The sequence below is a fragment of the Antedon mediterranea genome, chromosome 9 (genome assembly GCF_964355755.1).
Source record: "Antedon mediterranea chromosome 9, ecAntMedi1.1, whole genome shotgun sequence".
Classification (NCBI taxonomy): domain Eukaryota; kingdom Metazoa; phylum Echinodermata; class Crinoidea; order Comatulida; family Antedonidae; genus Antedon; species Antedon mediterranea.
Genome location: NC_092678.1, coordinates 21207485 through 21224781, shown reverse-complemented (window position 1 = coordinate 21224781; position 17297 = coordinate 21207485). Strand labels below are relative to the sequence as shown.

The window sequence follows — 17297 nt, the reverse complement described above, 5'->3', positions numbered from 1 at the left end:
ACACTGAAATACATCCAGGCACCTATATTTATATTCCTATACTCATTGTTATAGTCTGAGGGATCGTCGAATCAGCCAGGAACAGATCATAATCATAAGCTGAAGCCCTTTACACTGATTATGGTGCTATTCACTAGGGTTTACTTAAAAGTATGTGAGTCACACTAAATCAGCTGCTCTACACACGAGCTAGAAACGTGAACGTTACACACTGGTTCAGTTATAATGAGAAGAATTGTTCTAACTTTAGAATTAGCTTGAATTGCACATTTGTATTCCTTTATTTGTAACATATATGAAGAAATAAAGTAAACTAAAAAAACAACAATCCAATTTGAGATGAATTTGAGTGCTTTATGTACATGTAGTATTTTAATAATTAATTAATGAAAGTATTGTATAATTTGAAGATATCTTCCACCAATTATAGATGCAACTGACAAAATAAGATGTACATTCAATTAAAATTAACAGACTGATTAAAGGGATATATTTAGGACCCAGCAAACTGTCCCCTTAATAAGGATGTCCTCTGAATTGGGGTTGACCGTAGTGTTTAAACATATATTGCCCTTTGTTCATTTCATAAGCTGATTCTCGGTACTGTATCTATTTCCAAAGTATCATAGGAATATTACAACATCATATGTATTCTAGTAGTAACCTAACATGATACAGGTGATTTGGAATCGGGTGATTTCATGGGAAAGTGTCCCTTTAATAGGTGGATGTCCCTTTAATAGGTGGATGTCCCTTTAATAGGTGGATGTCCCTTTAATATGTGGGTGTCCCTTTAATAGGCGGGTGTCCCTTTAATAGGCGGGTGTCCCTTTTAATAGGCGGGTGTCCCTTTAATAGGTGCACGTATCCCTTTAATAGGCGGGTGTCCTTTTAATTGGCTTTGAATAGGGTTGTCTTAAGGGAGAGGCTTTCTACTTTACATTAATAGCTAATGAAAGTACTGTACTTCTTGTACCATACTAGGCATGTAGACTTTTAATGTTTTGCTATTAATTAATTAATACCGACAGGGTCAAAGGTAATGACAAAAAAAACAACAAAAAACACAACATGTTGACCTTAATAATTGATGTTAATCTTATTACGGAATCCACAAGTATTCACTTGAAATGTGAATTAGTTGTAATACTTTAAATTTGACTTTATCCGTCTCCTAATTAATAACATTAGGTCGCTTCCTTTATCAGTCATTATAATACATTAGTTGTAAGATGTTAAAAGGAAGTCGTTAAATTTGTTTAAAAAACTAAAAAGTCAATTGACAAAAATTGTTACTACCTTTATGTGAAAAAATTGCATCCTTAAGCTATGTCTACACTATCAAACTAGTTTGACAAAAAAGAGTGTGATGTGCCCAAATATGGTAGTGATATGCTCAAATATGGTAGTGATATGACATCATCATCACATTTTTTGTCGCATAAAGTTTGATAAGGGTAGACAGAGCTTAACATCATATTATCAATAAGAAAGGAGAATATATAAATATTAATACTATAGTACTGTATTTTACTCTGTATAAGTTTAAATATAACACTGGTTGCCACTGAACTATTTTAAGAGGACAAAATCAAGGTTAAAAAATGTAAATAGGAGTGTCCCTTAAATATGGGTTGGGTGTAGTGTTTAAAAAAAAGTGAATTTCACAGAAAAATGTTCTTTGAATAAAGGGTGTCCAGTGTTAAAACATATATTGCCCTTCGTTTGTTTCACAAGAAAGTGTTCCTTGAAAAGGGGTTGACTGCAGTGTTAAAAATATATTGCCCTTCATTTGTTTCACAAGAAAGTGTTCCTTGAAAAGGGGTTGACTGCAGTGTTAAAAATATATTGCCCTTCATTTGTTTCACAAGAAAGTGTTCCTTGAAAAGGGGTTGACTGCAGTGTTAAAAATATATTGCCCTTCATTTGTTTCACAAGAAAGTGTTCCTTGAAAAGGGGTTGACTGCAGTGTTAAAAATATATTGCCCTTCATTTGTTTCACAAGAAAGTGTTCCTTGAAAAGGGGTTGACTGCAGTGTTAAAACATATATTGCCCTTCATTTGTTTCACAAGAAAGTGTTCCTTGAAAAGGGGTTGACTGCAGTGTTAAAACATATATTGCCCTTCATTTGTTTCACAAGAAAGTGTTCCTTGAAAAGGGGTTGACTGCAGTGTTAAAACATATATTGCCCTTCATTTGTTTCACAAGAAAGTGTTCCTTGAAAAGGGGTTGACTGCAGTGTTAAAAATATATTGCCCTTCATTTGTTTCACAAGAAAGTGTTCCTTGAAAAGGGGTTGACTGCAGTGTTAAAAATATATTGCCCTTCATTTGTTTCACAAGAAAGTGTTCCTTGAAAAGGGGTTGACTGCAGTGTTAAAACATATATTGCCCTTCATTTGTTTCACAAGAAAGTGTTCCTTGAAAAGGGGTTGACTGCAGTGTTAAAACATATATTGCCCTTCATTTGTTTCACAAGAAAGTGTTCCTTGAAAAGGGGTTGACTGCAGTGTTAAAACATATATTGTACTAAATTGCCTCTTGTTTGTTTCAGAGGACAGTGTCCCCTTAAAAGGGGTTTCTAAAACAATACTACGTGTATATAAATATATTATAAAACCTGCTATCATATTATATGAAAGAAATATTGAGTCCTATGATTCCTATGTTATTATCATGGGTAAAGTTTACATTTTAATATTAAAATTGTGAATGTACATGCAATGTATTATTAGCCCCCATGTGATGCCAACTCAATTATTTGAACTTGAAAAAACGTGCTAAAAAATGCTTAGATAATGTTGGTGAAAAGTTCTTTCATATTGCGCTTCCTGATAATAAGAATATGTGATCCACCTACACTCTGACCTAAATGGTGCTGTGTTCAGAAATGAGCGATTCTGATTGGTTGAATGTGTGTTCATGGTTTGCCTGTTGCTGTGTAGTGTGTCATTGTGACAGTGGCTCTCAAGGCTTGTGTTTGTTACGACTAACAGCGTGGACTCGTGTACGTTTGGACTCGTGTACACTAAAACGTTTTAACTTGATGACTAATCTAAGGTTTGCATATATGAAAGGTAAGTTTATATTTATTTAAAACTGTATAATATGTTTATTTATTATATATATTATTAACATCTATGTCTTCGAGTTCTATATAACTAAGATTCAGTTAAAATTTTGGAAAAAAAAAATAATTTTTTTTTTTATTACCATAATTTGGTAAGAATAATAATAAAGATAATCATTGACAATTTCCCTAAGGATTAATAAAATCTGAATAAATTAAAAATATTTTTTTCTATTTGTAGTTATGACTTTGGTTTTTAAGAAAATAAGAAATTTAATATTAAATATTAGGGTGTCCCCTGAGTAAGGGTTAGCTGTACTGTTAAAACATATACTGGCCCTGAATCACCCAGTTAATTAGTGGTTGATTGTTAAATGTTACGTTAGTGGGTGATACACTAGGCCCTTGATCATTTCTTTAGTGTTCTCTTAATAGTTGTATCCCAAAAGAGTGAATGTTTGATATTTAATAATATGTCTTCAATACACACAAGTTTTGTATGATTCATTGCTTTCAACAATCGACCAATCGTACGTTTCAACGAAGGTCAGTTCTATTTATAGACGATATGATAGGTTGCTATATTTAGATCCTCAATTTGTAGTTTGTGTCCAAAATTAATATTAAGTGGGGTGGACTACAGGAATTTTTAGTTTCTTGGTTAGCATTAGTTTATCAATTAGAAACATATAAACATACACCTCTAGTGGTCCCCAATGAAAAAAAAAACCTCAAATACTGAAAGTTTGTAAAAAAAACAAACAATGTTATAATATAAGTAAACAAAAAAATTTGAATCAAAAAAACAAATATTTGATACTTATGTTATTGTCTGATGACACCACTGTATGTCAAGGGAGACAATCGGAACGACAGACAAATGTTTAATTTACACTATTTACTAAAATTGCCAATTTTTAAAATGTTTTATTGATTTTAATGATTCAAATTAAATCTAGGAAAAAACTACATGACATTAACTTCCCATGGTCAACTCGCAAATTCACAATTTATTGTCTTTGGAAGTTAGTTTGCATTAGTTTTTTAAATGATTTTTTTTTAGTGGATAAAAATAATATTAAATACATTATACCATACAAATGTCTTTCTCAAAAGTAGCAATTAAGGCCCCCACCCACACACAAAAAAATGACCTTTTAACCAATTATATCATTATCTAAACGGATTTTCTAACTTTACGTGTCAATAAAATTATATTTCTTCTTTGTTAAAACGTTAGTTCCTAATTTCCAAACTTTAAAAAAATATTTATTGTAACAGTTCAGACAAGTTGAAAGGAAAAGCACAGATATGTTTTAAAACATTAAACGATAAAAATCAATTCAAAATGATATTTTTCAAATAGTTAACATTTTGATGGGATTTGTTTTGAGGTTATCTAGATATGATAAAATGACTTGTGATATTTAGTTGACAAAAGCAACTTCTCAATTAAATGAAAAATATAACATTACAAGTTAAAAGGGAAAGATAATCTTGTTTTAAAACTTAAAAAAAGATAAAAATTAATTAACTTATATATTTCAAATAACAAATATTTTAAGGGATTTGTTTTGAAGTTATTAGATTAACTTGACATAAGCAAACTATCTAAAGATAGAACATTTAAACTTACATCACAAGTTAAAAATGAAAGCTTGATTATAATGAAGATAAACATTAATTAGAACTGAAATAATAACAAATATTTTTAAGGGGTTGTTTCAAGTTTATCTTGAAAAATAAACATCCACATTTTTAATTTATTTTCACCAACAAATGTTGTCATTTGAAAAGTTGAAAAAAAATTAAACAAACTGATTAAATAAAAGTTTTGAATTAACCTTTTATAATGAAGATAAACATTAATTAAAACTGAAATAATAACAAATATTTTTAAGGGGTTGTTTCAAGTTTATCTTGAAAAATAAACATCCACATTTTTAATTTATTTTCACCAACAAATGTTGTCATTTGAAAAGTTGAAAAAAAATTAAACAAACTGATTAAATAAAAGTTTTGAATTAACCTTTTATAATGAAGATAAACATTAATTAAAACTGAAATAATAACAAATATTTTTAAGGGGTTGTTTCAAGTTTATCTTGAAAAATAAACATCCACATTTTAAATTTATTTTCACCAACAAATGTTGTCATTTGAAAAGTTGAACAAAAATTAAACAAACTGATTAAATAAAAGTTTTGAATTAACCTTTTATAATGAAGATAAACATGAATTAAAACTGATATATTTAAAATATTTTATAGGGGCGTTTCAAGGTTAAACATTCATATTATGAATTTAATGTTATCAACATACAGATGTTGTCATTTTACAAGGCCATTTGAACAGTTGAAAAAATATAACAAAGTTATTAAATAAAGTTTTGAATTAACCTTGTATAATGAAGATAAAAAAATATTTTAAAGGAGTGGTTTCAAGGTTATTATATATAAACATTCATATTTTGAATTTAATTTTATCAACATACAAATGTTGTCATTTTACGAGGTCATTTGAGAAGTTGAAAACAATTATAAACATACTAATTAAAGTCTTGAATTAACCCTGTATGATGTAATATTAAGTAGAAGAAACAGTCTCAAGACAAACTTTTAAATCACGGGAAATCATGCTAAATTACTTGGTTCCTTTTAGGAACTAAACCCTTCCTCTTATACCAGTTGTCACCTGATTGAATTTAAAGTTCAAAGGTCAAAGAAAGACACTAAAATAGCATCAGATTTCCTGTGCTGTATCTCCATGACAGTATCTGTATGTGGTATCACTATCATTACTATGATACAGGCATCACATGTGAAACACATGATATACTGTATTCATCTGTATCACAGACTTTGCCTATAATACTGGACACATTGAGTACCAATAATTGACTGCAAATGATATAAAATTAATAAAATACATATCTTATCAATATCTTTTTCTTTTTCTTACAGATATGGTGAGAAAAAAATAGTTTCAGAAAAAAAAATACCAAGAAATATTAAGAGAGTTACTTTTGAAAGCAGTTAGCATAAAAATGAAAATGAAAACGTTAAACATTGTAATCTTAGGAGTGATTTTGATTGATTTGGTTGGAGCGTTACCTATGTGGCCAAGAGGGGTAGATTGCCCCGCAAGATGTATTTGTACCATCACCAATGATTACTTGTACCCATTACGTCAAGGTGTGTACCAAAAAGTAGACTGTGCAAATAAAGGACTCAACTTCATCCCGCGTAACCTACCTCCTGAAACCAACATTCTTCTTTTGAACAACAACAGAATTCGTAGTATAGGCCAAGCATTTCGTTCAGTTTTTGACCTTAAATATCTTGATTTATCGTATAATAATTTTCAATTTATCAAAGAGGGAGTGTTTGATTATAACCGTAATTTAGAGTTGATTAATCTCGGTTGGAATTCGATACAAACGTTGGAAGATGCGGTGTTTCGCAGGCAAGAGGATATGACAGATTTGACGCTTGCTGGTAACAAATTGACTGAGATTCCGTATGCGGTTAGTAGTCTCCGTACACTACAGGTTCTTCAGTTATACCAAAACCAAATCACATCACTTGAAAACAATCCATTTGTCGGATTAGATAGTTTGCAGTTTTTAAATTTACATGATAATCAAATATCAAAAATTGAAGGGACAGTGTTCCTGCGAAATCCAGAATTGAGTAATATTTATTTGAATGCGAATAAGATACAGTCGATCCCGGCAAATCTCTTCCGTAACTTACGGAGCCTTGATTATCTTGCGCTGAGTGACAACCAGATCACAAACTTCCATGTCAACACCTTCCGTATGGCTGGAAATATTCGCAGTCTCGATTTACAAAGGAACCAATTGACAACACTGCCAAGCGGACTTTTTGTGGGAATGTCAAGATTACGAGAAATCAACCTTCAGGAGAATATGCTACGTACTATTCCTCACTCTACTGCTATGTTCCGAGGACTCAACAATCTTCGGACGATTGATCTTTCAAAGAATACCGCTATCGGAACTTTACCCCCAGGCATTTTCAGCAATCTTCCAAATCTAGAAACGATAACTCTGAGTCACCTTACGGGTATCGACGCAACAACTTTTTACGGACTTCCTCATTTAAAAACACTAAAAATTACAGATAGCAGCATAAACACTTTATCAAATAATATTTTCAAAGATAATCGTCTTCTTGAGCAGCTATCATTACCGAAATGTGGAATTAGCACCGTTGAACAAAGAGCACTTTTTGGATTGTCCAAACTCCGTTCCATAGACTTTTCTGATAACCGACTTACATTCGTTGATGGAAGCATGTTTGCGGAATGTCAGCTAATTGCAATAGAAACTCTGCATCTTCAGTATAATAAAATCCGTGAGTTGTCTGTGTTTGCATTCAGAAACATGGAAACACTGATAAACCTACGTTTGGACAATAACAAGATTCCAAGCCTTCCAGCATTTATGTTTAACTTCCTTCGGAATTTAAGAAGTTTAGAAGTTGATCATAACAGTATAACCTTTGTGCAAGACGGCGCTCTAAGCGGATTGATGTCGCTCGCAAGATTCGACATCTCGAACAATCCTATAAACTGTGACTGTACCATACTGCCATTTACTCGTTGGATTAATAACAATAAAAATAAGATATTCTCATTAACGCAAACCGTTTGTGGATCGCCCTCAATATATGCTCATAATCCGATAACGACTGTGATGAACACAGTTTCCGGTACTCCATTTGTCTGTATTCCTCCTTCAATCACATCACAACCGAAAGCTCCGCAAATATTCATCAAAGTCGGTACGCATTCTAAGTTACCATGCGATCTACAGGAACATGTAGTAGCAGAACAGGTGTGGACGATTCCATTGAATAGAAAGATCACTGTTGGGAAAACGCCTACAACAGCGTTTGTTATCGCAATGCAGCACATTACAGCTCTAACAGATGGAACACTTGTTATACAAAATGCGGGTTATACTGATTCTGGGAAATATACATGTACAGCAACAAACTCAAAAGGCATTACATCGATTACATACAATATATTAGTTGTGGATTTTGTACCAACGGGAGGAGTCGTTGCACCAGGTAAAATAATGTAGAAAATAAGATGACAAAATGTATTAGGCCCATTTAGGTAAAGGATCAGTTCTAATGTCAAAATGTTGCCTTCTCAGATGATTCGTTAATACCAGTAAATATTAAATCAATAAAATGTGCATGTTTTATTACAGGTGCAGGAACAACTGGAACTGGTGGGACTCCTGGAGCTGGGACACCTGGTGGTGGTACTCCTGGAGTTGGAACACCTGGTGGTGGAACACCTGGTGGTGGAACACCTGGTGGTGGAACACCTGGAGTTGGGACACCTGGTGGTGGTACTCCTGGAGCTGGGACACCTGGTGGTGGAACACCTGGAGCTGGGACACCTGGTGGTGGGATACCTGGAGCTGGGACACCTGGTGGCGAGATACCTGGAGCTGGGACACCTGGTGGTGGTATACCTGGTGGTGGAACACCTGGTGGTGGAACACCTGGTGTAGGAATACCTGGAGCCTGGGTACCTGGTGCTGGAATACCTGGGGCCGGGACACCAGGAGCTGGAATACCTGGAGCCGGGACACCGGGAGCTGGAATACCTGGGGCCGGGACACCAGGAGCTGAAGTACCTGGTGCCGGGACACCTGGTGTAGGAACACCTGGAGCTGGTGGTTGGATACCTGGTGGTGGAACTCCTGGAGTAGGGACACCTGGAGTTGGGACACCTGGAGCAGGAGTACCTGGAGCAGGAACACCTGGAGCAGGAACACCTGGAGCTGGGACACCTGGTGTTTGGACACCTAATTTTGGGACACCTGGTTTTTGGACACCTAATTTTGGGACACCTGGTTTTGGGACACCTGGTTTTGGGACACCTGGTGGTGGAACACCTGGTGTCGGGACACCTGGAGCTGGAATACCTGGTGCAGGGACACCTGGTGTAGGAATACCTGGAGCTGGAACACCAGGAGCTGGAACACCTGGTGCTGGTACACCAGGAGTAGGATTACCTGGCAGACCAGGAGGAGGATTTGGTGGTCCAAATAGACCAATAGGGCCTAATGGTGGTTACCCAGTAAATCCTGGAAATGGTGTACCTGGTTATCCAGGTATAAATCCTGGAAATGGTGGGAATCCTGTACTTCCAGTACCTGGTTATCCAGGTATAATACACCCAGGCACAGGTAACGTTTTACCTAGCAGGGTCCCCCACCTACAACCAACAAGGTTTCCTCATACAACACCAGGAGCATACGATCCACATCCTTGTACACCAAGCCCCTGTCTCCATGGAGGTAAATGCACAGAAATACCTGCTGATGGCATTGAAGATAGTGACCATCAGAAACCAAAGGTAACAAGCAAAACAGTTATTCCAGTAGCAGTTGCTGAGCCAGTCGTTCTCATGGCTAAGTGCACTTGTACACAGTTGTGGGGTGGACGATACTGTGAGGTACGTCTTCCAGGCCGACCAAAAGCAGTACAGATATCCAATACACACAGCAACTACATACAGATAAAATGGCATAAAGGAGAAATAAATGGTGATCTTTCAGGATATAAAGTACTATATCGAAAAATGGGAGGTGATCAACCAATTGAAGTGAGCATGCCCCTTGACCCAGATGTCAAATCATTTACACTGCATCAGTTGGAAACCGAAGCAACATATCGTATTTGTGTTGTTGCTTATAACACCGGTGGTGAAAGCGATCTTGGTGATGACAATTGCATTTTAGCTCACACCAATAAATCCGACAAGACAAAATCGCAAGATAATATCTCAATTTTAACGGTATCTCTTGGTGGACTTGGACTGTTGATCGCAATTGTAGCATCAGCGGGTTATTATAGATACAATCATAAGAAGAACAAGCCTGTAGAGACCATGCAACAAAGAACCGACAACCTGAAGAAAGGGCTACAAAAGAAAGGCAGAGGAGCTGCTAAGCCAGCTCGTGAACCAGTCAGGCCTGAAACCATTTACTATTCACATAGTAATGATAGCGTTATGTTGTTGGATATGAACCCACAGATACCGTCCATGATGTACTTAAACCCGAGTGCTGCACCTCCCGCACCTCAGAAAGCTATCAAACCCAAACCAAAGAAGAGGCTGCTGCAGATACAGTCAGACTTGGAATAATAAATCCTTTTAAACTCAGATAATATGGAGCTTTCGATTTGACCAACTTAGGAACTACTTAGGTCATGTTAATTCACCATGCAGGAAAGGTCAGGACGCGCTTCCTATCTCTTCGACACAGTCCTGATGTCTAGTTTTAGGTGACAACCGACATCAATCTGTAGGTCGTCACAAATAAAAAGCTTGACCCTTATTTGTGGAATCTTTCCTGTTTAAGTTAACTACTGTATGGCGAGGAATGTGTAACTGTATAATTGAAAAAGCTAAAGAATTCTGATATTGTAATTTCTATATTAAGGTATGCCTGGAAAAACTTTACACACAATATCAAAATTGCTGTGCATTATATTGACTATCCACTATATTATGTAAAAAAAACCATACCCTAAATGGTTGGTTGAAAAACATCACATGATTAAATGTATTTATATATATATATATATATAATATATAATTACTATGCAGTATATTGAATATACACTAATATAACAAAAATGTAAACTATATAATTGTTGACAATTTAAAAAATAAAATATGTAATTGCTGTATAGTATATTTAATATACATAATTATATAAAAACAATAAATGTATATTGTATATATTTTTGACACAATTTAATAATACATAAAATAGTATATTGAATATACTATATACATATAAAACTAACATACTGTATATATTGAGTTACAAACAGTGTAACATTTATATATTGATTATATACTGTATACAAATTTTTAACGAAAAGTCACTAATTTGCTTATAAATTTGAATAGGCAAATTATACCACTGTATATGTAAGAATGGCAGACATTCTAAGGATTTTTTATCTTATAATTTTTTGGTATACATAAAGTTATTATAATTCTATAAATTCTTTTAAACTATAACTAATTTTCATAAATGCAAAATACTTAAAAATTTAAATAGTGTATATAAATTTTTTTTTTCTTTTTTTAAATATTTCAAAAAAATCTTTTAAGTAAATAATGTATACAGTTTATTTCATCATTCGCATTGCATTTCTTATAAAGAAAGGCAAATATGCAAATGAGGTCAATTATTTGGAACAGGAAGTGAATCAAGAACGAGTAATTTTTATGAATAATTTATTGAATGGTTTCCTGAATGAATTAAAGTAAATAAATGTGCAATATGCAACATGAGACTTTTAAAAGTTGTTCTAGTTTCAATTTGTTTTATATTTATAATTATAGCTAAATATTGACATCAAAATTTATGTGATGTGCCCATATATGGACATGATGATGTCATATCACTACCATATTTGGGCATATCACTACCATATTTTGGCATATCACTACCATATTTAGGCACATCACACTTTTGTTGTCAAACTAGTTTGATAGTGTAGACAGAGCTTTACAGCCGCAGAAGGCAAGGATTTGGGACTTGGGAAAGTCATTTTTCTTAATTTCCTGTTTCAGGAGAATTGACCTACTCACTGACTGGACTTAATGACTAATTGAGTAATCAATCATGGGAACATCTCTTAAGTCTCTGCCTGCACACAATCAGTTAATGTAACTAGTTCGTAGTTCACCGCAAATTGCATGTATTTAAAATCTCCCGATAGCATATCGACTATGCAGCTAGTGAGTCTAAAAGTCATTCTATACATGTTTATATTGTTTCTGGTACACAGAATGAATTTTTGTGAAACCAAAAGCTGTGTAGCTGTGTGTACAGTAGTCATGTTAATGCGAATATTCAGCTATTGAGTCTAAAAGTCATTCGGTGTATGTTCATATTGCTTCTAGTACACAGAATGACTTTTCGTCTTGACAGCTCTGTAGTGCCGTGTCATGAAAATAAAAGGTTGGTAATATTTCATTGCTTTGTATTTACCCAATGTCCTCTGTTCTTTCCGTTTAATAATTATTAACTGTTAATATAATTCAGTTGTCCGACAAAAATAGTAAATTATTAAACAACTGGTACGGATATGCTGTCCCTGATGTATTAAAATAAATAAAGTCAAAATTAATCATATTAGGATCATGTTAAATTTAATATTTTGAATTTAAATAGAAAAACATAAATTTATTTTAACAAGAGAATCTCTAATTTGGACTGGTATTCTTTTTAATTAAAGCAATTATAAATCAATTAATTGAATTTACAGATATTTTTTTTAAAAATCTGTTAAAAAAATACTATGTTTACTATGAAAAGAATGATTTATGGTTTTGAAAAACCTCCATTCTTAAAGAACCTCACTTGGCCCAGTAAACCCCCTATGAATCATATTTTAACAGCCAACAATGGCAGCTCAAATTATTTCATGAAACTTATATTGACTTACTTTTACATTTTTTTATATCATAAAACGCATGATAATGACTCACCATGTGTTTCTTTCTAAAACAGTATTTTTCTCAACAAACTGCAAAGTAGAAATTCTATTATTTAGGATCAAACCATTACTAGGGGCGTCCTCTGAATAGAGGTTGGTCGCAAACATATATTGTCCATCATTACATTATAAAGAGTCCTTAAATAAGAGTTCTTCTAAATAGGGGTCCCAAAGCAGGACTCTAATTATGTCCACAGAAAAAAAAGCACCAATAATATAGACATATTTCAGGTACTCATATATTACTACAGTATGCAATATACTGTATAATTTATTCTGTTTTACAAACTTCATGATAATGACTCACTCTTATTCCTTTATAAAAATTTCATTTCTCATTATATATTCTCCAAAACGTATAATTTTTCCGACACACAAAATATTTGCAAATTAAAAGAACATTTTTCACAGGTAACTTTTCAACCTATCATTTTGAACGAAGTCTTTCAGCGAAATATTTAGGATGGCAGATTGGCTGACGCTTCCTATGTCAGAGTTGTGTATCCTGCGTGACTCAACCGCGTTTTGAGCAGCAAACTTGTCGTTTAAAATCCTCGAGTAGGAGTGACCTTTAGGAATCCCATTTATTAATTTCTGGTAATTGTAAATAGATTTACAACAGAAATATCATTGTTTTTGATAGTTTATTTTTAGCTCTATATTATAAATAAAATAACAGCTTCAAAAAATGTACCTACTGTTCAGTATATGTTGTTCCTTTGTCTATCATATAGTCCATATAGTGCTGTGCAATAGGAGTAGTGTAGTTGGACTTTTAATAAAAAAGCAATTATAAAAGAAAATTTACTGAAAAGCCTAAACCAAAACTATGTTGTTCTCAGACAATAGTCTATCATGAGGCCCATAACGGTAGGCAATTTGATTCAAAATACAAAAATAAAATGACAAGTCTAAAAGGCTAAAAACAAAACTATATGTAGTTCCCATATCTTGTATACTGAATGGCGCGGACCACTCAACAAAATGTGAACATACAGACAAAAAAGACACAAAACCAGACATATGAATTTCTATGTTTTTTTCTTAAAACAAATGACTATAAATGATACTTGACTTGACTTGACTTAAAGATACAGTAGACAAAAAAACGAGTTTCAAGAAACCATATTGAAAATAGCTCCTTGGTAAATTATAAAGCATTTTTTTTGTATTGCTTCTGAACATAGCTTTATGTATTTTGTACTTGAATGATGCAGATTGTTCCATAAAATGTGAGCATACAGACAAAATAGATAGACAGATAGAAAACTACCAGGGTCTCTCACATAGACCATGCGAGTCCTTAAAGATACAGTAGACAAACAAAAAATGAGATTCAAGAAAATTATTAAAGCAGTTTTTTTCTATTGCCTCTAAACAAAACTTGAAAAGAATAACACACACCATTCAACAAAATTTGAGCATACAGACAAAAAGACACAACAGATAGAAAACTACCATGGTCTCTCACGTAGACCATACAGTACAAATCCTTAAAGATACAGTACACACAAATGAGATTTAAGAAACCGTGGGAAAAGCTCCCCGATGAATTATAAAGCACTTTTTTGCCTAATATAAGACAAGAAGTCTGACAGAGATCCAAAAATTGTTTCACGATTAAAATACTTGCTATAAGAATTATGAGAGTCATCTCCCCGCCATGTGTGCTACACCGTTTCACACGTAGACCTGGTCGTATGATAATCCACGTCACGTCTGGGGCAACTTTCTATTTTATCTACATGCTTATTTCCTGCCTATTGACAATTATGTTGAAATAATAGTTATAATCAAATTAATAAGCTACTATATCTATCATGACTTGTCCTTCATTAACAAAAAAATACATAAATGATTTACAATTTAATTGCATATATTAATTGCAATCAATTAAATAAATATAATGAAAGAAAATTTTAAATTTCTATATTAATATAGAATACTAGGAAAGATACCCAAACCACCATGCAGAAAGTGTCCCCTTAATAGGCGTGGTCCCCTTAATAGGCGTGGTCCCCTTAATAGGCGTGTCCCCTTAATAGGCGTGTCTCCTTAATAGGCGTGTTCCCCTTAATAGGCGTGTTCCCCTTAATAGACATGTTCCCCTTAATAGGCATGTTCCCCTTAATAGGCATGTTCCCCTTAATAGGCGTGTTCCCCTTAATAGGCGTGTTCCCCTTAATAGGCATGTCCCCTTAATAGGCGTGTCCCCTTAATAGGCGTGTCCCCTTAATAGGCGTGTTCCCCTTAATAGGCGTGTTCCCCTTAATAGGCGTGTTCCCCTTAATAGGCGTGTCCCCTTAATAGGCGTGTCCCCTTAATAGGCGTGTTCCCCTTAATAGGCGTGTTCCCCTTAATAGGCGTGTTCCCCTTAATAGGCATGTCCCCTTAATAGGCGTGTTCCCCTTAATAGGCGTGTTCCCTTAATACTGTAGGCGTGTTCCCCTTAATAGGCGTGTTCCCCTTAATAGGCGTGTTCCCCTTAATAGGCGTGTTCCCCTTAATAGGCATGTCCCCTTAATAGGCGTGTTCCCCTTAATAGGCATGTCCCCTTAATAGGCATGTCCCCTTAATAGGCGTGTTCCCCTTAATAGGCGTGTTCCCCTTAATAGGCGTGTTCCCCTTAATAGGCGTGTTCCCTTAATACTGTAGGCGTGTTCCCCTTAATAGGCGTGTTCCCCTTAATAGGCGTGTTCCCCTTAATAGGCATGTCCCCTTAATAGACGTGTTCCCCTTAATAGGCATGTCCCCTTAATAGGCATGTCCCCTTAATAGGCGTGTTCCCCTTAATAGGCGTGTTCCCCTTAATAGGCGTGTTCCCCTTAATAGGCGTGTTCCCCTTAATAGGCGTGTTCCCTTAATACTGTAGGCGTGTTCCCCTTAATAGGCGTGTTCCCCTTAATAGGCGTGTTCCCCTTAATAGGCGTGTTCCCCTTAATAGGCGTGTTCCCCTTAATAGGCGTGTTCCCCTTAATAGGCATGTCCCCTTAATAGGCATGTCCCCTTAATAGGCGTGTTCCCCTTAATAGGCGTGTTCCCCTTAATAGGCGTGTTCCCCTTAATAGGCGTGTTCCCCTTAATAGGCGTGTTCCCTTAATACTGTAGGCGTGTTCCCCTTAATAGGCATGTCCCCTTAATAGGCGTGTTCCCCTTAATAGGCGTGTTCCCCTTAATAGGCATGTCCCCTTAATAGGCGTGTTCCCCTTAATAGGCGTGTTCCCCTTAATAGGCATGTCCCCTTAATAGGCGTGTTCCCCTTAATAGGCATGTCCCCTTAATAGGCATGTCCCCTTAATAGGCGTGTTCCCCTTAATAGGCGTGTTCCCCTTAATAGGCGTGTTCCCCTTAATAGGCGTGTTCCCTTAATACTGTAGGCGTGTTCCCCTTAATAGGCATGTCCCCTTAATAGGCGTGTTCCCTTAATAGGCGTGTTCCCTTAATAGGCGTTTCCCCTTAATAGGCATGTCCCCTTAATAGGCGTGTCCCCTTAATAGGCGTGTTCTAGGAATAGTGATCTCAAAAGAGGGGTTCTACTATAGTAACATTATTTTGTTTTGCCGTTCGCTATAGTTTTAAAATAAAAAGAAAAAGCAAATAATATATATTGCCCTTTTCATATTCTAATATCCTTTTCACATCTGCATAAATTGTTACAACTTGTAACAATTTGTAATAGTTCTCTGGATTTATTATATATTTCTTACAGGCATATGCCTGCCGTGAGAAATCTTGGAGAAGTATACCGTAGTTGGGAGCTATTTATTTACTATGATTGAGCAATTACACAAACACTTGATAACATGAAAGAACTACATAACTACATGAAAAGCTTTTATCAAATTGTAGAACTAGTTTGACAAAAAAGTGTGATGTGCCCAAATATGGCAGTTATCATGTCCATATATGGGCACATCACATTTTTTGTCACCTAAAGTTTGATAGTGCACACAGAGCTTTAAACGTGACTAAGTAGCCTCTCAGCTGCCTTTGATTGCTAAAAATTAATCAATTGTAGGTCAAACATATGCTTTGCATAATTACTATAATAAACCATCTTTTCATACATCATCAGACAATATGTTTTAAGGTGACAAAAACGGGCAATGACCTATTGACCTATTAAATGTCCTTTGTATTACCTTGATCTTAACCTACAATAGAATTTCCTGAAACCTAATTGTTCCATGAGAAATTGAATATAATAAGGTTAAAGTTTAAACAATTCATATTCAGAAAATCGGAAATGTTATATATGGGATGTGTGGTAAAATATGTTGTAACAAAAATATACAGAATACTATTGTAACACGACATTTTGAATGGAATCAATTTTGTTTAAAGATTTCTTTTAAATCAAATATAATTGGGAGGGAAAGGCTGAAAATGGAAAAATGAATGCAAATATTAAATGCCAAAAATAAATACCAATATGATACATCTTTAGTAGGAAATACCAATTATCAGATGTCCAATAAATAATTACAGTAAATTCACAGATAAAACAGCACACTCATCTCTGATACAAACCTGCTGTCTGGATATCAAAGACTACTTACTTTTTTACAGTAACTTCTTGAACTGTGATGGCCCTCTTGTCTTTACTGCCAGCAAAGGAAAATAAGTGTGTGCTCATCCTGAATTTAAAATATTAA

General features: G+C 34.6%; 2 protein-coding genes across 3 annotated transcripts in view; one reads left to right on the top strand and one right to left on the bottom strand.

The window, feature by feature from the left end:
• The window catches only part of LOC140058368 (pseudouridylate synthase 7 homolog), a 42464-nt gene that overhangs the window by 14822 nt on the left and 10345 nt on the right, over positions 1 to 17297 (bottom strand). For both annotated transcript variants that reach the window (XM_072103935.1, XM_072103936.1), the window contains exon 8: positions 17202 to 17279. In XM_072103935.1, the coding sequence (XP_071960036.1) occupies positions 17202 to 17279 (78 nt within the window). The remainder of the gene's footprint in view (positions 1 to 17201; positions 17280 to 17297) is intronic.
• LOC140058474 (uncharacterized) lies at positions 2930 to 10671 on the top strand. The gene is made up of 3 exons (XM_072104096.1): positions 2930 to 3077; positions 6034 to 8169; positions 8316 to 10671. The coding sequence occupies exons 2-3, from the start codon at positions 6117 to 6119 to the stop codon at positions 10265 to 10267; spliced, it is 4005 nt and encodes a 1334-aa protein (XP_071960197.1). The 5' UTR covers positions 2930 to 3077; positions 6034 to 6116; the 3' UTR covers positions 10268 to 10671.

Excerpts from the sequence above, each read along its gene's own strand:
- LOC140058474 (XM_072104096.1), top strand. The coding sequence starts at position 6,117 with ATGAAAATGAAAACGTTAAACATTGTAATCTTAGGAGTGATTTTGATT. Across the intron at positions 8,170-8,315 it reads GGGAGGAGTCGTTGCACCAG|GTGCAGGAACAACTGGAACT; the intron begins GTAAAATAATGT and ends GTTTTATTACAG.